Raw genomic sequence first — 25000 nt, 5'->3', positions numbered from 1 at the left:
TCATTCAAATTGGTGAACATCATTTTGCACTGTAATTAAACTGTAATTAAACTGTAATGGGACGATTAATCTGTCTGATTAAGCTTGACAATTTACATAATCTATAAGGTTTGGTTGGGGTGGTATGTTGTGTCATTTTTTTACTTGTTTTACCATTTTCTGGGATTCTAACTGAACAAACTGATAGTCAGTTAATGTTCCAACCAATCGGATTTTGTTGTTGAGTGGCGTGGTCAGGGGCGTAGATTTCTGTGGGGACCAAAGGACGTGTCCACACCAATGTCAAATTACGACTGAAATGTCCCCACCAATATTCAGGTTGAAATGGGGGAAAAAGCGCTCACATGTGCTACACAAAGAGTTAAATCATTTCTCACTTAAGTGCTGCGGATCATCTCGTAGGCTACAGATCTTGTAATGTGCAGTAGCCTATAAGGGTAAATCGCGCTGTTTTTAAGTTACCTACAATAACTACCAGTGAGCCGCAGTCTCCTGCGCAGCATGCAGCGCTTCAGCTTTACTTCACTACAACCATGAAGTGCGTCCAAATTCACCCATTCTTCTCTGTTGAACTCCTCTAGAAGTAGGCTACTCTCATCACACATGTGTCACATGAAAGAGCCTTTTCTCAGCTTTTAAATGGTGCTAGCTAGCCACTTGCTGTGATAAACAGTTTGTGAGAAAAATAACTTCAAGAGATGTAATAATTATTCTCTGCGCACATCTCCACATCCATTCGTCTCGGTGGAATATCATAGGCCTACACACTCTTCACGCAACACATGACAAACCATATATCAGAATAAACAGCAGACCTTACCGAACACAGAGGTGTAATGCATTCCCGTGTATAGTTAGCTGTTCAAGAGTAATCCGGTTTTGAAATAAATTATAGCAAAATTCAACATGGTCTTTTCGGCTGCATTTCTTAAAACTGAGCTGTGCTTACATCAGCCTAGATATCTGTAAATATTAGAATCAGAGAATATACAGGCAGCTCATGGTTAAGAGTTTGTCAATGTAGCCTTAATGATTTCTTTTCACAAAATGCTAAGCATGCATTTAAGTTTCTTAAAACTGAGCTATGCTTAAATGGGCATGATTTCATAACAGACCAAATAGAAAATAAATGTTAAATATAAGCGTATATCTGTAGCCTACATATTAAAATCAGATAATGCAGGCTATACAGTGTAGTTAGATCAAGTTGGACAGTAGCACACTTTAATCATTTTATATATCTTGGGCAGTTCAGTGGTTTCAGTGTTGCTAGCTTAGCACGCTAGTAAACCATAGGCAGAGAATGGGATTCCCGCTAGCATGATAGCTAGCTTTGTATGCTAAGCTAAGCAAAAATATGAACAAACAAATCATATTGGTTATTATGAAACAAAATGTTAATGTTTGTATATGAAAAAGTAGGAATTACCAAAAATTCCCAGTTAATTCACGTAAATTCCCATTAATTCCCATCATTTCCTTTAATTCCATGAAAGTTTCCAATTTGGAATATTTCCAAAATTCCCCAGCTTAACTTCCCATGGAAAGTTTCCAGTAAGTTTCCGGAAATTTACCGGAAATGTTCCGCCCCTTTGCAACCCTACTTCTAACACCTCCCACATCGCACATATCTAACAGAAAACTCAAATATTAAGTACACACACACAGTACCTCTCTCACACACAGACAGTCCCTCTCTCTCTCTCTCTCTCTTCTCTCTCTTTCACACACACACACACACACACACACATACACACACACACACACCTCCTCACTTACTTACTTACTCACACACACAGACAGTACCTCTTTCACACACACACACAGTACCTCTCTCTCTCACACACACACACACACACACACACACAGTATCTCTCTCTCTCTCACACACACACACACACACACACACACATTACACTTACTTACTCACACACACAGACAGTACCTCTCTCACACACACACACAGTACCTCTCTCTCTCACACACACACACACACACACACACACACACACACACACACACACAGTACCTCTCTCTCTCACACACACACACACACACACACACACACACAGTACCTCTCTCACACACACACACACACAGTATCTCTCTCTCACACACACACACACACACACAAACACACTTACTCACGTACTTACTCACACACACACAGTACCTCTCACACACACAGACACACACACACACACACACAAACAGTACCTATCACACACACACACACACACACAGACACACAGACACACACACACACACACACAGCAGACAGACACACACACACACACACACACACACACACACACACACACACAAGACACACACACACACACACACACACACACACACACTCACACACACACAGACACACTTACTCACTCACACACACTTATTCGTTCCCTAAAACAAACACACTCTCACTCACCTCGTACACACACCAGTTGATGTCTGTGCACAGGACAGACACACACACACCTCGTACACACACCAGTTGATGTCTGTGCACAGGATAGACACTCACTCACCTCGTACACACACCAGTTGATGTCTGTGCACAGGACAGACACACACTCTACCCACTTGGGACACATACACACACACACACACACGCACACACACTCTACCCACTTCCAAATCACATGGGAGAGAGAGAGGGAGAGAGAGAGGGAAGACTGAGAGAAAGACAGAGAGAGAGAGAGAGAAAGAGAGAGAGGGAGAGAGAGAGGGAGAAAGAGAGAGAGGGAGAGACAGTAACATCATCAAGAAGGTTTAATCTAGCATCAAAATACAAAGGACATATTTCTTAATCAAAAAACAACTTTATAAATTCAATCCACCAACTAAATTCTGGCTTAAGATAATGGTTTCTATTATCAAGCCAATTGCTCTTTATGGCAGTGAGATTTGGGTGCCCCTGTGCAGGCTTGATTATAAACAGTTGGATAAGGGCCCAACTGAGTTACTTCACCTACAAATAATAATAATAATAATACGTTTATTTTATATAGCGCCTTTCTAAAACCCAAGGTCGCTTTACACAGTAGGAAGGCAGGGAAACACAATAACAAACAAACAAACAATACAACAGAGACAAAGGCAGGGAAACACAATAACAAACAAACAAAACAATACAACAAACATAAGTTATCTGTAGGAACTATGTGTTGGGTGTGGAGAAGTGATCATTAAACAGAAAGGTCTTGAGATGTGCTTTGAAGAAAGGAAGAGAAGGAGGTAGGGGAGGAGTGCTTTGAAGAAAGGAAGAGAAGGACAGGCACCTGAAGGGGTTGGGGAGGAGTTCCAGAGTTTGGGGGGCCAAGGCACTGAAGGACCCACCACCCAGGGTGGAGAGTCTGGAGCCGGGGATAGTCAAGAGGTTTTGGTCAGAGGATCTGAGTGAGCGGAAGGCGGTAAGGGTCAGGAGGTTAGCAGATGTAGGGGGAGCAAGGTTGTGGAGGGCTTTGAAGGTGAGTAGTAGTACTTTGTATTTGATCCGGGACCTGAACTGGTAGCCAGTGGAGTTGAGGGAGAATGGGGTGATGTGTGCTGATCGCCCAGGTATGGGTGAGAGCCTGGCTGCAGAGTTTTGAATATATTGTAGTCTTTGAATGGTTTTAGTGGGGGGAGACCAAGGAAAAGTGAGTTGCAGTAATCTAGACGGACATAATGAAAGAGTGAACCAAAGTCTGTGCATCACTAGCAGAGAGGAAGGGTCGGAGGTGTGCAATGTTACAGAGGTGAAAAAGCAATCTTAGTGAGAGATTTGACATGAGGATCAAAGCTAAGGGTGGAGTCAAGCTGAATGCCAAGGTTTTTTAACAACAGGGTGGAGGACAGATGAGCCATCAATGTTGAGAGTGAGACGGGAGATTTGGTGAGGAGGCTTTTAGGGCCAATCAGCAGAAATTCAGTTTTGTCTGTGTTGAGCTGGAGAAAATTGTTTTGCATCCATAATTTGAAGTCAGAGAGGCATTCAGTGAGGGAGCGTGGTGGGGTCAGAGGAGAGGGAGTGGTAAGATAGAGTTGGATGTCATCTGCATAGCAGTGGAAGTTGAGACCGTAGGCTCTGAATAATCTGGCCAAGAGGGAGGATGTATATGAGAAAGAGGAGGGGCCTGGGTACAGAACCCCCTGGGGACACCACGAGTGACAGGAGACTTGGGCGACTGATGTGACCAAGTGTTACAAACTGCTTTCTGTTGGTGAGGTATGACTGAAACCAATTACAAATGGCCTACTGGTTAGCACTTCGGACCTGTAACCGAGGGTTGCCGTTCCGAACCCCCACCAGTAGGCACGGCTGAAGTGCCCTTGAGCAAGGCACCTAACCCCTCACTGCTCCCCTCGAAAGCCGCTTGTTGATGCAGGCAGCTCATCATGCGGGATTAGTGTGTGCTTCACCTCACTGTGTGTTCACTGTGTGCTGTGTGTGTTTCACTAATTCACGGATTGGGATAAATGCAGAGACCAAATCGGGATCAAAAGAGTATATATACTTATACTTATACTTATACTTATTGACATCGACAAAAGAGCCTCTACATTTTGGTTACACCTGGGAAAAAGCAATGCTGACAATTACCACCATAAGACTTTCAAGCACAAGTCCCTTACCCAGAAGTGTGACCCCTTAGTCCAAATTGCAAACAAAAATAACATAAACCACAGTCATATGCCAAAATCTACAGTATACTAAAAGAAATGAACAACACATACACAATAATTCAAGTGGGCTTCATTAGTCTGGTAAATATGTTTGCATTGCCAAAGTAGAACATGTAGACATCATGTTTATTTACAAAGAGAATGGAATGCTTGGAGTACAATAAATGGCAAACAGATTGTGTATGTGTGAGAGAAAGGTGTGTGTGTGTGTGTGTGTGTGTGTGTGCGGATGAAGACGTGTGTGTGGTGTGTGTGTGTGGGATGAAGAATATGTGTGTGTGTGTGGAGACAGGAGGTGTGTGTGTGTGTGTGTGTGTGTGTGTGACAGGACAGGAGAGGTTAATGTGTGGGACAAAGCGGGGTGTGTGTGTGTGTGTGTGTGTGAGGACTGAGAGAGGGATGTGTGTGTGTGTGTGAGAGACTAAGGAGAGGTGTGTGTGTGTGTGTGTGTGTGTGAGAGTGTGTGTGAGAGACTGAGAGGTGTGTGTGTGTGTGTGTGTGAGAGACTAGGGAGGTTAATATTAATGTGTGTGTAATATTAGAAGAGTGTGTGTGTGAGACTAGAGAGGTGTGTGTGTGTGTGTGTGTGTGTGTGTGTGTGTGTGTGTGTGAGAGACTGAGGTGTGTGTGTGTGTGTGTGAGAGACTGAGGTGTGTGTGTGTGTGTGTGTGTGTGAGAGAGAGGGAGAGAGGGAGAGAGAGGAGAGAGAGGAGGGAGAGGGAGAGAGATAGAGAGAGAGCAGAGAGAGAGGGAGAAAGGGAGAGGGAGGGAGAGAAAGAGAGAGGGAGGGAGAGGGAAGAGAGAGGGAAGAGAGAGGGAGGGAGAGGGAGAATGAGAGATATAGAGAGAGAGGGAGAGAGAGATATAGAGAGAGAGGAGGGAGGAGAGAGAGGGAGAGAGAGAGAGAGAGAGAGAGAGAGAGGAGAGAGGAGGAGGAGAGAGATAGAGAGGAGAGAGATATAGAGAGAGAGGAGAGGGAGAGAGATATAGAGAGAGGAGAGAGGAGAGAGGGAGAGAGAGAGGGAGAGAGAGATATAGAGAGAGAGGGAGAGAGAGGGAGAGAGAGATATAGAGAGAGGGAGAGAGAGGAGGGAGAGGGAGAGGGAGGGAGAGGGTGATTTGCATAGATAGAAAGAGGGACAGAGGGACACAGACAGAGAAATAGAGAGAGATTTACATAGATAGAGAGAGAGAGAGAGAGAGAGAGAGAGCAGGGGTGTGTGTGTGTGTGTGAGAGAGAGAGAGGGAGAGAGATAGAGAGGGAGAGAGCAGGAGTGTGTGTGTGTGTGTGAGAGAGAGAGGGAGAGAGATAGAGAGAGGAGAGAGCAGGGGTGTGTGGAGAGAGAGAGTGAGAGAGAGCAGGGGTGTGTGTGTGAGAGAGAGAGTGAGAGAGAGCAGGTGTGTGTGTCTGTGTATGTGTGAGAGAAAGGTGTGTGTGTGTGTGAGAGAGTGTGTGTGTGTGAGAGACTGAGGTGTGTGTGTGTGAGAGAGGAGAGCAGAGTGTGTGTGTGTGAGAGAGAGAGGTACGTGTGTGTGTGTGAGACAGAGAGAAGTATGTGTGTGTGTGAGACAGAGAGGTGTGTGTGTGTGTGTGTGTGTGTGTGTGGTAGCAGAGCGACTCGGCAGTAGCGCTGAGCAGGTGTGTGTGTGTGTGTGTGTGTGTGTGTGGTAGCGGAGCGACTTGGCAGTAGCGCTGAGCAGGCAGGAGTGGTGACGACACGGTTCCCATAGCAACCCTGGCTCTGCCTCCTCCTGAGTGTGCTGTGTGTGTGTGTTGTTGTGGCAGGCGCCAAGGGGCGGGAGTGTGGAGGCCGAGAGGTTTCATGGACGCTGAGGTTCTGGTCAGATCTCGCCGGACGCCACACGGCTGCTCGGGGCTGCGAGGCCATGGAGGCCGAGGGAGGGGTTCTGGCCCGCGCTCTGGACCAATGGGAGGGGGCGGCGGCCAAGTGATCGCCAGAGACGAGCTGCAGATCGCCATGGCGGCGCAGCGCGTAAAGCGAGAGTACCGCCGGTGGCGACACGGGCTGCAGCAGCACGCGAGCTGAGCGAGCAGCTGCTCGGCTGGAGGGAGGAGCTTAGCCGTGCCGAGAGGAAGAACAACAGCACACAGGCCGTGGAGGGATGGACCGTCGCTACGGTAACAGAGAAGATAGGAGCACGGGGGCATGTGTCTGTGTGAGAGAAAGAGCGGAAAGTGTGTGTGTAAGAGAGAAAGAGCAGGAAAGTGGCTGAGTGTGCATGTGTGTGTGTGTGAGAGAGAGAGATAGAAGGGGGATGTGTGTGTGTGTGTGTGTGTGTGTGTGTGAGAGAGATAGGGCGAGAAAGACAGCGTGCATCTGTGCGTGAGAGAGAAAGAGAGAGAGACACACACGCACACACACACACACAGATCATCCTTTGTAATCAGAAGGTGTTAATGAAACACGTTCTGTACTATTTCTGATCTTTTTATTTTATACTTCCACACTTGGTTTAGCTTGACTCAAGATACACAGAGGTAAAATGGAGTGTGTGACTGTGTGTGTGTGTGTGTGTGTGGCTTCATTTTAATTCTGCATGCCACAGCTGGCCGTGCTACTCAGCTAGCCGGGCTAACCCTAACCCTCCAGGTATTTACCTTGGAGACAAACGTCTAGATAGATAGATAGATAGATAGATACTTTATTGATCCCCTAGAAAGCATTTCTTGTGACATTACTGATGTGTGATTCAAATTGTTACCTGCAATCTAGAAGCACATCAATAATCTGTACATGTTACCGACTTAGAGGGCTCCATCAGACAGCACATCAATAATCTGCACATGTTACCCACTTAGAAATGAAATCACTATTCACTGCCATAATCTCAGATTCCAAAAGGCAGCAGGTAGATGCTGAACAGCACAAGTCCCCATATAAAAGCTGAGAAACTGTGGTCAGCAACTGAGACTGAACAATTCTCTGTTACAAAGATACCTAAACCAATGAGAACCAGGCCAATCCAGAACACACACACACACACTCACAATAATGAGAACTGTAGGCTGAGAGGGCTCCATCAGACAGCACTTTAGTCTTGTGCTAATACTTCAGTCCATGTGCAGTTAGCGCTCATTCAGAATAGTAGTCTGGCCTGCTCCAGTGTGCAACTGGGAGAACAAGCTCATTCAGAGTTGTAGTTCCGTCTGCAACAAGCTCATTCAGAGTTGTAGTTCCATCTGCAACAAGCTCATTCAGAGTTGTAGTCTGCCTGCCTCATAAACTGGGAGAACAAGCCTATTCAGAGTTGTAGTCTGCCTGCAAATAAGCTCATTCAGAGTTGTAGTTCCGTCTGCCTCAGTGCAACTGGGAGAACAGCGGCCACATCGCATCTTCTCTGATATACCAGTAGAATTCCATACAGTTATGGAAGTTAAGGAAATTGAAAATTGAAAGTGTTTGTGTTGTGGGTCTATATTTATGTGTGTGTGTGTGTGTGTGTGTGTGTGTGTGTGTGTGTGTGTGTGTGTGTGTGTGTGTGTGTGGGTCTATATTTATGTGTGTGTGTGTGTATGTGCATGTGTGTGTGTGTGTGTGTTTGATATTTAAAGCCATTTCTTGCCGTACTAAGGTTTCGCTGCTGTCTGCAGTGTCAGATTGGCGATTCTATTTTGTTTTCTCTGAATGAGGGCCTTTCATAGAACACAATTTCATCCTCTATCCTCCTTCTCTCCCTCCTCTCTTCTCTCTCTCTTTCTCCCTCCCTATTTCTCCTTGCTTCTGTCTGGATTCAGGTATGTTTAGTTTAGGACGTGTGGGTCTGTGTGTGTGTGTGTGTGTGTGTGTGTGGGTCTGTGTGTGTGTGTGTGTGTGTGTGTGTGTGTGTGTGTGTGTGTGTGTATGTGTTCTGGAACTGTGTAGGCTAGTATGTGTGTGCAGAATCCTTTTGGGAAAAGGAGAGAGAGTGTGTGAGAGGAGAAGAGATAAACGCATTCATGCAATTGTGCATCGTGTGTGTGTGTGTGTGTGTGTGTGTGTGTGTGTGCACGTGTGTATGTGTGTGTATGAGAGTGTGTTTTGTGTCAGACAGTGAAAGAGTCAAGCAGCATGGAGCCGGCTGAGGAGGAGGAGCCAGAGAGAGGCGGGATCAGAGAGAGGGGAGAGAGAGAGAGAGAGAGAGAGAGAGGGGGAGAGAGAGGGGGAGAGAGAGAGAGAGAGAGAGAGAGAGAGAGAGAGAGAAAAAGAGAGAGAGATGGAACACAGAGAGAGAGAGGGAGAGATGGAACAGGGGAGAGAGATGGAATACAGAGATGATGGAACAGGGAGAGAGAGAGAGAGTGTGAGGAAGAGACAATCTGATGACTGACTGCAGCGAGGAGTGTCTGAGAGATTAGTGTGTGTGTTGGGGAGCGAGGAGTGTGTGAGAGATTAGTGTGTGTGTTGGGGAGCGAGGAGTGTGTGAGAGATTAGTGTGTGTGTTGGGGAGGGAGGAGAGATCTTGAGAGGGAGGAGGAGCTGCAGGAAGAGAAGGAGGAGTGTGTGAGATGGGAGGAGAGCAGAGAGGTTAGAGTGTGTGTGAGGGAGGGACCAGTGTGTGTGTGTTTCTGTTCCGGGGATGAAGAGGAGGAGAGCAGAGAGGTTAGTGTGTGTGTGTGTGTGTGTGTGTGTGTGTGTGTGTAAGGAGGAGTGTGTGTGTGTGTGTTTTTGTTTCGGGGATGAAGAGGAGGAAATGTCAGAGGTTAGTGTGTGTGCTGGGGAGGGAGGAGTGTGTGTGTGTGTGTGTGTGTGTTCCGGGGGAGGAGGGGTCTGTTCATGACGCTGCTGCTTTAGAATGTCCGGCATGCTGCAGGAGCGGGAACAGACCTCTGCTCTCCTCACACACACACACACACACACACACACACACACACACACACACACACACACGTGTCTCTGCTCTCCTGCTTTTCCTGCTTCTCACACCAGCGACCCAACACAGTATGTGCAAGTGTGTGTGTGTGTTACTGTGTGTAGAAGTGTGTTTGTGTGCATGTTACTGTGTGAGAGAGTGACTGCTTTGTGTGCGAGAGTCAGTGAATTTGTGTGTGTTAGTCAATAGGTGTGTATGTAAGTGTGTGTGTGTGTGTTAGTCTGTAGATAGGTGTGTATGTAATTGTGTTATGCAGGTCAAACAAGCGTCTCTCTCATGTCTATGTCTGTGTGTGTGTGTGTGTGTGTGTGTGTGTGTGTGTTTGACAGGACATTCTGGAGCTGCTTCATGCGTCCGAGCCCATGGCAGACAGGCTGAAGGAGCAGCTGGACGCCTTGGTCAGCGAGCCTGGTCCGGCAGACGGGCGGCCGCAGGGCTGGAGTGGGGCCGCGCCATCACTGCCAGCAATGGTCAGGTGACTACGCCACGCCACGCCATGCTCTTAACACTCACTCACAACAGGTGTGACTACGCCACGCCACACCACGCTTACGCCACGCCACACTCTTAACACTCCTCCTGACAGGTGACTACGCTTACACCACGCCACGCCACACTCTTAACACTCACCTGCCAACAGGTGACTACGCTACGCTATTTGCGACCACGCCACGCCACACTCAACACCACCACAACAGGTGACCACGCCACGCCACGTACTATGTTTCAACACCACCCGCCAACAGGTGACTACGCTTACGCTTACACTACGCCACGCTACACTACGCCACGCTACACTCTTAACACTCCTCACAACAGGTGGCTCACATTTCGCTATGCTCTTAACACTCCTCAAAACAGGTGACTACGCTTACACTCTTAACACTCCTCACAACAGGTGACTACACTACGCTATGCTCTTAACACTCACTCACAACAGGTGACTCGGCTTCTGCCTTCACGCTACCTCTTAACACTCACTCACAACAGGTGACTTCGCTACCTTCACGTACACTACGCTCTGGCTACACTCTGCTGCTCACTCACAACAGGTGACTACGCTTACGCTTACACTACGCCACGCTACACTACGCCACGCCACACCTAACACTCACTCACAACAGGTGACTACGCTTACGCTTACACTACGCCACGCCACACTCTTAACACTCACTCAAAACAGGTGACTCGCTCGCTCGCTACCTCTTAACACTCACTCAAAACAGGTGACTTCATTCGCTCGCTATGCTCTTAACACTCACTCACAACAGGTGACTACGCTACGCTATGCTCTTAACACTCACTCACAACAGGTGACTACGCTACGCTCTTAACACTCACTCACAACAGATTTCACCTTCACGCTACACTCTTAACACTCACTCACAACAGGTGACTTCATTTCATCACGCTCTTAACACTCACTCACAACAGGTGACTACGCTTACACTACGCCACGCTACACTACGCCACGCTACACTACGCCACGCTTACACTCTTAACACTCCTCACAACAGGTGACTCACGCCACGCCACGCTACACTCTTAACACTCCTCACAACAGGTGACTACGCTTACGCTTACACTACGCCACGCCATGCTCTTAACACTCCTCACAACAGGTGACTACGCTACGCTACGCTATGCTCTTAACACTCACTCACAACAGGTGACTACGCTACGCTTACACTACGCTACGCTACACTCTTAACACTCACTCACAACAGGTGACTACGCTACGCTTACACTACGCTACGCTACACTCTTAACACTCACTCACAACAGGTGACTACGCTACGCTACGCTACACTACGCTACGCTACACTCTTAACACTCACTCACAACAGGTGACTACACTACACTACGCTATGCTCTTAACACTCACTCACAACAGGTGACTACGCTACGCTACACTCTTAACACTCACTCACAACAGGTGACTCGCTCGCTCGCTACCTCTTAACACTCACTCACAACAGGTATTCGGCTACCTTCACGGCTACCCTTTCACCTTCACGCTACACTCTTAACACTCACTCACAACAGGTGACTACGCTACGCTACGCTACACTCTTAACACTCACTCACAACAGGTGACTACGCTACGCTACACTACGCTATGCTACGCTCTTAACACTCACTCACAACAGGTGACTACGCTACGCTATGCTCTTAACACTCACTCACAACAGGTGACTACGCTACGCTACGCTACACTCTTAACACTCACCTCACAACAGGTGACTCACGCTTACGCCACGCTTACACTACGCTACGCTTACGCTTACACTCTTAACACTCCTCACAACAGGTGACTCATTTCCTTCAGCTACACTACCTTCGCTACACTCTTAACACTCCTCACAACGGGTGACTGCGGCTACCTTTCATTTCGCTACACTCTTAACACTCACTCTCACAACAGGTGATCACGCTACGCTTACGCTTACACTACGCCACGCCATGCTCTTAACACTCCTCACAACAGGTGACTCACGCTTACGCTTATGCTCTTAACACTCCTCACAACAGGTGACTACGCTACGCTACGCTACACTCTTAACACTCACTCACAACAGGTGACTACGCTACACTACGCTACACTCTTAACACTCACTCACAACAGGTGACTACACTACGCTATGCTCTTAACACTCACCTGCCAACAGGTGACTACGCTTACACTCTTAACACTTCACTCACAAATAGGTGACTACTGCCATACGCCACGCTTATGCTCTTAACACTCACTCAAAATAGGTATCATACGCTACACTCTTTTAACACTCACTTCACAATAGGTGGATTCACGCTTACGCTAATACGGGTCTTAACGCTTACTCACAACAGGTCACTATCTCTGCTAACGTAGCTGTGTGTTAACTCTGCTAACGTAGCTGTGTGCTAACTCTGTTAACGTAGCTGTACTGTCTGTTGTCTGGTCAGCCTAAGTCTGCGTGCGTCCAGAGAGTGCCAGAGCAAGCAGAAGCTTCTGGACCAGCGGTTCCGCTCGGCTCTGAGGGACTTCCAGCAGTGGCTGGTGAACGCGCAAATCAGCACGGCCAGATGCTTCGACGCCCCGCTGAACGTACATGAGGCCACCACCAGTCTACAGAAAATAGAGGTGAGACACACACACACACACCTGTCTACAACACACACACACACACACACACACACACACACGAGGTGAGACACACACACACACACACCTGTCTACAACACACACACACACACGAGGTGAGACACACACACACACCTGTGTCTACAACACACACACACACACACACACCTGTCCATAATATTACACACACACACACACACCTGTCAAAACACACACAATTTGTCCAAATATACACATACACACACTGGCCAGAACACACACACACACACACGTAGGTGACACACACACACACACACCTGTCTACAACATTACTAATAATAATAACGGTAGGTGAGACAATAAATATACACACACACACACACACACCTTCCATTACACACACACACACACACACACACCTGTCAAACACACACACCTTTAGATATTACACATGACACACACACACACACACTTGTTTCATAATACATACATATTACATTTAGGTGAGACATATTACTTGTTTTACACATATATATACACATATTATTACTTAAGTCTTATAATATTATACATATTACATACACACCTGTCCATAACACACACACACACACACACACACACACACACACACACACATACACACACACCTGTCCAGAACAAACACAATACTAATAATATTTGTAGAATTTCTGCCAGACGAGACGAGGAAAAAATTAGTCAACAACCTTTTTTCCATGACTTAGACGAGACGACGACGACTGCACTAATGTCCTGAAACACTGACTAAGACTATCTTAAGATGCATTTATTGTTGACGAAAAAAGACTAGACTAAAATGTTTTGTTTGAAATAAAAACTAAAACAATATTGCAAAACAACCCATCTATATTATATTTTACCACGCCTGCTCGTGGGACCACTTGGGATAGCTTTGGACACTGAAACACTGGTCTATGAAGATCGCGACAGTGGTCCAGTCAAATCTTTAACAAGTCTATGGCAAACCTGTTTAGAACTATAGACCCCTAACAAGGTAAACAAAATAATGCTTGAACGTTTTTTATTTAGTCTCCCAATCTACTCCTCTGCATTAAGATAACATATGGAATGTTAAAAGGAAGTCTTGTGGGGCCAACTATGATGCTGATAATGGAACCTCTTTGAAAGGGTCCATAACTGTACTCGACTAACCTGTGCATGTACTGACTGACAAAAAAAAAAAATCAGAATGAGTAATTATAACAGCTCTAGGCAGCCCTGTGGACACACAATATTGTTCTAAAATTGAGATGTGTGAAACACTATTTTGACTTTAAATGGTAATCAGAAATAATTTGTTATAAAAAAGACTAAAAATGTTTTGACTAAAACTGACTAAGACTAAGATAGCTTTAGTTTTCTTTGACTAAAAACTAGACTAAATTGATGAGACTTTTTAGCTCTAATTAAACTTGACTAACAAAAAAATTATATTTGAATGACTAAATATGACAAAGACTAAAAAAGGACATTTCATCACAAGACTAAGACTAAGACTAAATTAAAAAATAGGTGACAAAATTTAACACCTAACACACACACACACACACACACACACGAGGTGAGACACACACACACACACACACCTGTCTACAACACACACACACACACGAGGTGAGACACACACACACCTGTCTACAACACACACACACACACACACACACACCTGTCCATAACACACACACACACACACACACACCTGTCAAACACACACACACACCTGTCCACAACACACACACACACACACACACACACACACACACACATACACACACACCTGTCCAGAACAAACACACACACACACACACACACACACACACACACCTGTCCAGAACAAACACAGTGCTGTCATCTGAGGGCCACATCACACACACACACACACACACATATACACACACACACACACCCCCCCCCCCACACACATGGCTCTCTGCCAGAGACACAGAGGGGCAGCTAGCTGACATCATGTGACCCAGTCTACAGCCATCAATAGCTACTGACATCATGACCTAGTCTACAGCCAAAGCAGCTACTGACATCAAGACCCAGTCTACAGCCATCAACAGCTACTGACATCATGACCCAGTCTACAGCCATCAACAGCTACTGACATCATGACCCAGTCTACAGCTTACCCAGTCTACAGCCATCAACAGCTACTGACATCATGACCCAGTCTACAGCCAAAGCAGCTACTGACATCATGACCCAGTCTACAGCCATCAACAGCTACTGACATCATGACCCAGTCTACAGCCATCAACAGCTACTGACATCATGACCCAGTCTACAGCCATCAACAGCTACTGACATCATGACCCAGTCTACAGCGACCCAGTCTACAGCCATCAACAGCTACTGACATCATGACCCAGTCTACAGCCAAAGCAGCTACTGACATCATGACCCAGTCTACAGCCATCAACAGCTACTGACATCATGACCCAGTCTACAGCCATCAACAGCTACTGACATCATGACCCAGTCTACAGCCATCAACAGCTACTGACATCATGACCCAGTCTACAGCCATCAACAGGCTACTGACATCATGACCCAGTCTACAGCCAAAAGCAGCTACTGACATCATGACCCAGTCTACAGCCATCAACAGCTACTGACATCATGACCCAGTTCTACAAAAAGCAGCTACTGACATCATGACCCAGTTCAGCCATCAACAGCTACTGACATCATGACCCAGTCTACAGCCAAAGCAGCTACTGACATCATGACCCAGTCTACAGCCATCAACAGCTACTGAGATCAATGGGCATCTTGCTGCTTTAACCTGCCTCCTCTCAGGACACAAGGAGGAGAGATAGATGGAGGACAAGCTGACAGAGAGAAAGAGAGAGAGAGAGAGAGAAAGAAAGATAGAGCGAAAAGATGAGAGAGAGAGGCTGAAAGAAAAAAGGAGAGGGAGAGAAAAGAGGGAGAGGCTGAATCAGAGGAAGAGGGGGGTAGACTGTTCATGTTTTATTTACTGGGTAGGGCATTGGGTTAGAAGAGAAGGTGTGTGTGTGTGTGTGTGTGTGTGGCATTGTGAATGTGGAACAATGTTTCCGCTCCACTGCCCCCCCGCCACCCCGTATGGTGTCTGACCCCCCCAGTGTGTGTGTGTGTGTGTGTGTGTGTGTGTGTGATCGCTTGATTGCCTCGGCCCCTGCTGGAGCTGTTTTGCTGGCGAGGTGAAAAGGCAAAGCTCATCGTCTGGCCCCGCCCCCGCTGGAGGGCAAAGTGGACTAGCCTCCTCCTCCACACACACACTCTCCTCCTGCACACACACTCTGAGGCAAAGTGGCATACACTCTCCTCCTGCACACACACTCTCCTGCACACACACACTCTCCTCCTGCACACACTCTGGAGGCAAAGTGGACTAGCCTCCTCCTGCACACACACTTCCTCCTGCACACACACTCTCCTGCACACACACCTCCTCCTGCACACACTCCTCCTGCACACACACTTCCTCCTGCACACACTCTGAGGGCAAAGTGGACTAGCCTCCTCCTGCACACACTCCTCCTGCACACACACTCTCCTGCACACACACACTCCTCCTGCACACACACACTCTGGAGGCAAAGTGGACTAGCCTCCTCCTGCACACACTCTGGAGGGCAAGTGGACTAGCCTCCTCCTGCACACACTCCTCCTGCACACACACTCTCCTGCACACACACACTCTCCTGCACACACACACACTCTCCTGCACACACACACCTCCTGCACACACACTCTCCTGCACACACACTCTCCTGCACACACACTTCCTCCTGCACACACTCCTCCTGCACACACTCTGGAGGCAAAGTGGACTAGCCTCCTCCTGCACACACTCCTCCTGCACACACACTCTCCTGCACACACACTTCCTCCTGCACACACTCCTCCTGCACACACCTCCTCCTGCACACACTCTGGAGGCAAAGTGGACTAGCCTCCTCCTGCACACACTCTGGAGGGCAAAGTGACTAGCCTCCTCCTGCACACACACACTCTGGAGGCAAAGTGGACTAGCCTCCTCCTGCACACACTCTGGAGGCAAAGTGGACTAGCCTCCTCCTGCACACACTCCTCCTGCACACACACTTCCTCCTGCACACACACACTCTGAGGGCAAAGTGGACTAGCCTCCTCCTGCACACACACTTCCTCCTGCACACACTCCTCCTGCACACACTCTGGAGGGCAAAGTGACTAGCCTCCTCCTGCACACACTCTGGAGGGCAAGTGGACTAGCCTCCTCCACACACACACACACACACACACACACACACACACTCTGGAGGGCAAAGTGGACTAGCCTCCTCCACACACACACACTCTGAGGGCAAAGTGGACTAGCCTCCTCCTGCACACACTCTGAGGGCAAAGTGGACTAGCCTCCTCCTGCACACACTCTGAGGGCAAAGTGGACTAGCCTCCTCCTGCACACACTCTGGAGGCAAAGTGGACTAGCCTCCTCCTGCACACACTCTGGAGGGCAAAGTGACTAGCCTCCTCCTGCACACACTCTGAGGGCAAAGTGGACTAGCCTCCTCCTGCACACACTCTGGAGGCAAAGTGGACTAGCCTCCTCCTGCACACACACTTCCTCCTGCACACACACCTGAGGGCAAAGTGACTAGCCTCCTCCTGCACACACTCTGGAGGGCAAGTGGACTAGCCTCCTCCTGCACACACTCTGGAGGGCAAAGTGACTAGCCTCCTCCTGCACACACTCTGGAGGCAAAGTGGACTAGCCTCCTCCTCCTGCACACACTCTCCTCCTGCACACACTCTGAGGGCAAAGTGGACTAGCCTCCTCCTCCTGCACACACACTCTCCTCCTGCACACACACTCTGGAGGGCAAAGTGGACTAGCCTCCTCCTCCACACACACACTCTCCTCCTGCACACACACTCTCCTCCTGCACACACACTCTCCTCCTGCACACACACTCTGGAGGGCAAAGTGGACTAGCCTCCTCCTCCAGCACACACACTCTCCTCCTGCACACACACTCTGGAGGGCAAAGTGGACTAGCCTCCTCCTCCTGCACACACACTCTCCTCCTGCACACACTCTCCTCCTGCATACACACTCTCCTCCTGCACACACACTCTCCTCCTGCACACACACTCTCCTCCTGCACACACACTCTGGAGGGCAAAGTGGACTAGCCTCCTCCTCCACACACACACTCTCCTCCTGCACACACACTCTGGAGGGCAAAATGGACTAGCCTCCTCCTCCACACACACACTCTCCTCCTGCACACACACTCTCCTCCTGCATACACACTCTCCTCCTGCACACACTCTGAGGGCAAAGTAATCAGCCTCCTCCTCCTGCACACACACACTCTCCTCCTGCACACACACTCTGGAGGGCAAAGTGGACTAGCCTCCTCCTCCACACACACACTCTCCTCCTGCACACACACTCTGGAGGGCAAAGTGGACTAGCCTCCTCCTCCTGCACACACACTCTCCTCCTGCACACACACTCTCCTCCTGCATACACACTCTCCTCCTGCACACACACTCTGGTTGGCGCTGGCTGGCAGGATCTGTGGAACTAGGGAACACTAGGGAAGAACCCACTAGAGAGGAGCTAGGGAACACTAGGGAAGAACCCACTAGAGAAGTGCTTCAAGGGGGACATTGACAAAAACATAACAGCTAGCGAGCTAACAGCTAACAGCTTTAGCTTTGGTCACGTGTTTCTCTGATTGAGTTGCTCTGACATCACCCAGTCTCACGATTCTTACTCAGTTATACACAGCAGAGCTGTCAGTTATCTCAGAAAAATCATCATTTTTAATATTTAGCCAAACTAAAACCACTTCTCACAGGATTCCATCCCCAGAGAACAGCCTCTCATCATCAACTCTCTAAACCAGGGGTCGGCAACCTTTTTTGCCTGGAGAGCCACTTTTACCAAATTTATTTGTTTTTAATCTCAGAAGAGCCACATAAAGACGGTTACAAGAAGAAGTTTGGATATTTAATGTACAGTTACTTTCATTCAAAAGAGGATTTTTTAATACATTTTCTGCTAGTTTTAAAAGTAATGTGCAAGTAACTTGAAATATAAAGTGGAATGACAGAAGGATAGGCCTTAGGCTTCCCATGTAAGCTAAACACCACCCCCTATTTTCCCAGTGTCCTTTGGTATGCAAAGTAACATCATAGTTCACAACACCACACTCAATTTTCATTGACATGTCATTGGCGAAATTGAACATTAGGCCTACCAGAGATTAGGATTTGAGGTGAAGTTTCATGCAAGAATTGAGGTTGTCATTTATTTAGTAACTTCCACGCAAAACTGTCATATCCATAACACCAACTAAATAGCCTACCATGGCATTGTGTTGGTTGATGTGACAGTTTTATGCTGAATTGCCCTTTTTTAAACGTGAGCTTAGGTTTGTCTTTATATTTTTCAAATGTGAAACGATTTCACATGCAGGAATAGGGTTAACACAGCAATACTAACTCGCTGCAGGTGCATATATAAACGGGCAGTTCATTCTCAAAGCCAGAATTAGTCTTCGATGGAACGCTCCATTTCAGCCCGCTGGTGTTCAAGGTCAAGCTGTGGTCGCTGACGCTTCCTTTTTGACATTTTCCTTTGTCTAGCCTACAGCAAGCTATCACATCTCTAGCCTACTGCAAGCGACACATCTCTAGCCTACAGCAAGCCCACACATCTCTAGCCTACAGCAAGCGACACATCAACAATAATCAATTAAAGAGTAGTTTTCCTTATCTAGCCTACTGCAAGCGACACATCAACAATAACAATTAAAGAGCAGTTTTCTTGGTTGACTGAAATGGAGGAAATCGGTGATTTTGTTTGATATTGACATGGCAAATCTAACCAATGTAACAATATTGTGCAGGCTACGGTTACGAGTCAAGTGAGTTGGGAAGTTATATAAATTACTCAGATAGACCTACAAACTAGAATAAACAGGCCTACATTTTAATTAAATAGGCCTACTCATTATTATTTTCAAAAAGCTGAGCCGCATCAGAGGGATCAAAGAGTCGCTGGTTGCCGACCCCTGCTGTACAGTACATCGACGCAACTCAGGAACTTCAGCGTAGAGAACAGACATGTGATGGATTAAACTAGGTGAACATATATTATATTTTGAACACTATTTTAACATTTTGATTTCAGTAGGTCCATTTTAATTTAATACAGTGCCAAAATTATTCATGACTTATTGAGTAAACAAATGGCAGGTTTGTCCGAGAGCCAGATGCAGTCCCCAAAAGAGACACATGTGGCTCCCGACCACACACACACACACACACACACACAGCCTCTCATCATCCACCTCTATAAACACACACACACACACACACACACAGCCTCTCATCATCCACTCTATAAACACACACACACACACACACACACACACACACACACACACACACACACACACACACACAGCCTCTCATCATCCACTCTATAAACACACACACACACACACATACACACACACACACACACACAGCCTCTCATCATCAATTCTATAAGCCTGGGGAAGCCCATTGAGGAGAGAAAGAGCCGATTCAGCTGAAGATCTGACACTCCCCTTAAGGAGCATCTGTGAGCCCCGTCTTTGTTCTTAAGGAGCATCTGTGAACCCCGTCTTTGTTCTTAAGGAGCATCTGTGAGCCCCGTCTTTGTTCTTGCAGGAGTTCCTGAATGAAGAGGAGCAGGCCCAGACCCGACTAAACACTGTGCTCACATGCGGAGAGTACCTGGGCCAGGTGCTGGGGGCCGATGAGACGCAGGCGGTCAGGGAGAAGGTGACCAAGGCCAGAGACGACTGGGAGACCCTGATGACAGAACTACAGAGCAGAGAGACAGCCTTACAGGTGAGGCATGACCAACAGATAACAGAGAGGAGAGACAGCCTTAACATGTGAGACATGACCAACAGATAACAGAGCAGAGAGACAGCCTTACAGGTGAGACATGACCAACAGATAACAGAGAGGAGAGACAGCCTTAACAGGTGAGACATGACCAACAGATAACAGAGAGGAGAGACAGCCTTATAGGTGAGACATGACCAACAGATAAGAAACAGCCTTACAGGTGAGACATGACCAGCAGATAACAGAGAGGAGAGACCGCCATACAGGTGAGACATCACCGATAGAGTAGAGAGCAGAGACAAGATTACAGGTGAGACATGACCAACAGATAACAGAGCAAATATAATTAAGTTCATGAAATGTTATGAATGTCAAGTTGTTTGTTGCATACCGGATAGGGCATATGTGCTACGTTCAATCTAAAATTTTAACTGCGCATTCAGTGGTATACAGTTTATGTGGATCTTCAGTGGTATACAGTATAATGTGGATCTTTAGGTTACATATCTATACAGTATATGTGGATCTTTAGGTTACATATCTATATAGTATAGCCAACAATACCAACCTCTTAAATCATGTATTCTTTAGGTTGCCTTTGTTTCTTGTGTGTGCCTATAGCATGCATATCTATACAGTACAGCAGGCATATAAAGAGGTAATTTTAGAGATATTCCTTTAGGGTTTCTTTGTGTGCCTCTATAGCATGCATATCTATACAGTACAGCAGGCAAAGAGGTGTACTTTTTAGAGGTATTCCCTTAGGTTTCTTTGTGTGTGCCTATAGCATGCATATCTATACAGTACAGCAGGCATATAAAGAGGTACTCTTTAGAGGTATTCTTTAGGTTTCTTGTGTGTGCCTATAGCATGCATATCTATACAGTACAGCAGGCATATAAAGAGGTACTCTTTAGAGATATTCTTTAGGTTTCTTGTGTGTGCCTATAGCATAAGTTCTGTTTTATGTGTTTTCTTGTTTGTGCCTATAGCATAAGTTCTGTTTTATGTGTTTTCTTGTGTGTGCCTATAGCATGACTTCTGTTTTATGTGTTGTGCAGACCCTCCAATCACAGATGGAGGATTATGAGGCAAGACTTGAGCCTCTTCAACATTGGCTGAAAGACACTGAGATCACTGTGCAGGAGAGCACCGCCCGCCTTCATGACATCCCCGGCAAAAGACAGGAGCTCTGCAAACTACAGGTAAGCTTTTGCAGGTGTTAAGCTGGTGTTGATTGTTGCTATATAACGGTGGTGTTAAGTGTTGATATAAAATGGTGATATTGACCGTCGTTGTATAACAGCGTTGTTGAACATTGTTGTTGAACATTGTTGTATGGCGTTGTTGTATAATGGTGATATTGACCGCTGTTGAACATTGTTGTATGGTGATATTGACCGTCGTTGTATAACAGCGTTGTTGAACATTGTTGTTGAACATTGTTGTATGGTGATATTGACCGTTGTTGAACATTGTTGTTGAACGTTGTTGTATAATGGTGATATTGACCGTCGTTGTATAAAGGCGTTGTTAAACATTGTTGTTGAACATTGTTGTATACTGGTGATATTGAACGTCGTTGAACATTGTTGTTGAACGTTGTTGTATAATGGTGATATTGACCGTCGTTGTATAACAGCATTGTTGAACATTGTTGTTGAACGTTGTTGTATAATGGTGATATTGACCGTCGTTGTGCAACGACATCCAGTCCTGTAGTAGTCAGGGGTTCTATTACAGGGGTTCTATTACAGGGTTCTATTACAGGGTTTTATTACAGGGGTATTCCAGTCCTGTAGTAGTCAGGGGTTCTATTACAAAGGTTCTATTACATGGTTCTATTACAGGGTTCTATTACAGGGTTCTATTGCAGGGGTCTTCCAGTCCTGTAGTAGTCAGGGGTTCTGTTACAGGGGTTCTATTACAGGGTTCTATTACATGGTTCTATTACAGGGGTCTTCCAGTCCTGTAGTAGTCAGGGGTTCTTTTACAGGGTTTTATTACAGGGTTCTATTATAGGGGTTCTTTTACAGGGTTCTATTACAGGGGTCTTCCATTACTTTCCCCTTCTGCTGGACCTGAGGCAGCCACGGCCCCATAGAACAATAGCAGCGAATCACAAAGCACAAGCGATCTATCCAATCAGAGATAAGGCTCATTGTGATCTGTCCAATCAGAGATAAGGCTTATTGTGATCTATCCAATCAGAGATAAGGCTTATTGTGATCTATCCAATCTGAGATAAGGGTTATTGTCATCTGCCCAATCAGAGATGAGGCGTATTGCCTCTATCTGTGTGCTTCCTCTGTTGCCTGTACGATTCTGTGATGCCTTTTGTTTGAGCAGAGGCTGATTATTCTCCATCTCTGCTAGAGGAGTCTGGTCTACTGCTACTAACTACCCTCCTGCTCATACTAACTACTAACTACCCCCCTGCTCATACTAACTACCCTCCTGCTCATACTAACTACCCCCCTGCTTATACTAACTACCCTCCTGCTCATACTAACTACCCTCCTGCTCTTACTAACTAATTACCCTCCTGCTCATACTAACTACTAACTACCCTCCTGCTCATAGCAACTACGCTCCTGCTCATAGCAACTACCCTCCTGCTCATACCAACTACCCTCCTGCTCCTACTAACTACCCTCCTGCTCTTACTAACTAATTACCCTCCTGCTCATACTAACTACTAACTACCCTCCTGCTCATAGCAACTACGCTCCTGCTCAAAGCAACTACCCTCCTGCTCATACCAACTACCCTCCTGCTCCTACTAACTACCCTCCAACTACCCTCCTGCTCATACTAACTACCCTCCTGCTCGTCCTTGTGACCTATTGCCCCTGTGACCTATTGCCCCTGTGACCTATTGACCTTGTGACCTATTGACCCTGTGACTTAAAGACCCTGTGACCTAAAGACCCTGTGACTAAAATACCCTGTGACCTATTGACCTTGTGACCTATTGACCCTGTGACTTAAAGACCCTGTGACCTAAAGATCCTGTGACCTAAAGACCCTGTGACCTATTGACCTTGTGACCTATTGCCTCTGTGACCTATTGACCCTGTGATCTATTGACCTTGTAACCTATTGACCATGTGACCTAAAGACCCTGTGACCTATTGACCCTGTGACGCCTGTCTCTGTCTGCAGGCTGTGCTGAAGGAACTAACATCTCGGGAGGCGGGGCTTACACAACTGCGGGGGCAGGCCTATGAGATGTGGGAGGGGCAAGCAGCTGGGAGGGACTTCATGCATAGGGTCTCTCAGCTGATTGGTCAGTACCTGGCGCTTAGCAACCTCATTAAGGTAACACCCCCTTCTGTACACATCACATGACTGCATACTGACCCCCAGGCACAGCCACACTGACCACATACCATGATTGGTCAAGGCAGGTGGTGGGTGGCAGAGCAGGCAGGCGCAAGCGTGGTGTGTGGTGAGAAGTTGTCCGTATGGAGCGGGTTCTAGCAGAACACCAGCTGTTCTCTGAGGGTCTGGTGCAGCTGCAGCTCTGGGTAGCCGACGCCCACAGAACCCTGCAGGAGTGTTCCGGCCCCGCCCCCAATAAGAGCCTACTGCTGCACAGGATGGGTCTGTTGGAGGTACACACACACACACATGCACATGAACATGCACACACACACATGCACACACACACACAAATGCACATGCACATGCACACACACACACACACACATGCACACGTACACACACACACAAATGCACATGCACACACACACACACATGCACACACTTACTTACACACACACACACACGTACATACATATATATATATTACACACACATACATAAATGTATATATATACATATACACATACACATATGTACGCTTTACATACATATGTATATGTACATATATATATATATATATATAATGTATATGTATATTACATACATATATACATATATATATATACATATATATGTAAATGTATATATACACACATATACATATATGTACGCTTACATATATATATATATATATATTATATATAATGTATATGTATATATATATAATGTAGTATATATTTATATTATTATATATATATGTATGTTTACATACATATAAATGTATATGTATACATATATACATATATGTATGTTTACACATATATACATATGTACGCTTCTACATATATATACATGTATACATATATATATATGTATATGTATATACATACATATTATAATACATAATACATGTATATACATATATATATATAAATACATACATACATACGTATTTATTTACGCTTAACATACCAAACACACACACACACACACATACATGCACATGCACGCATGCACTCACACATACCGGCTACACGACGCCATACACACACATATATATATATGTACATACATAATATATATACATATAAA

The 25000-nt window shown here is 46.4% G+C and overlaps 1 protein-coding gene across 1 annotated transcript in view; it reads left to right on the top strand.

Annotated features, from left to right (window-relative positions):
- Positions 1–25000, top strand: part of syne1a (spectrin repeat containing, nuclear envelope 1a) — a 302008-nt gene that overhangs the window by 76148 nt on the left and 200860 nt on the right. The window contains 9 exon segments of the mRNA XM_048249742.1: positions 6461–6627; positions 6630–6687; positions 6690–6814; positions 9876–10021; positions 12493–12670; positions 20396–20578; positions 21643–21786; positions 23747–23902; positions 24022–24198. Coding sequence (XP_048105699.1) covers positions 6461–6627; positions 6630–6687; positions 6690–6814; positions 9876–10021; positions 12493–12670; positions 20396–20578; positions 21643–21786; positions 23747–23902; positions 24022–24198 — 1334 coding nt within the window.

Source organism: Alosa alosa, chromosome 8 (assembly GCF_017589495.1).
Source record: "Alosa alosa isolate M-15738 ecotype Scorff River chromosome 8, AALO_Geno_1.1, whole genome shotgun sequence".
In the NCBI taxonomy this organism is placed as follows: Eukaryota; Metazoa; Chordata; class Actinopteri; order Clupeiformes; family Clupeidae; genus Alosa; species Alosa alosa.
This window is presented reverse-complemented; position numbering and strand designations above follow the sequence as displayed.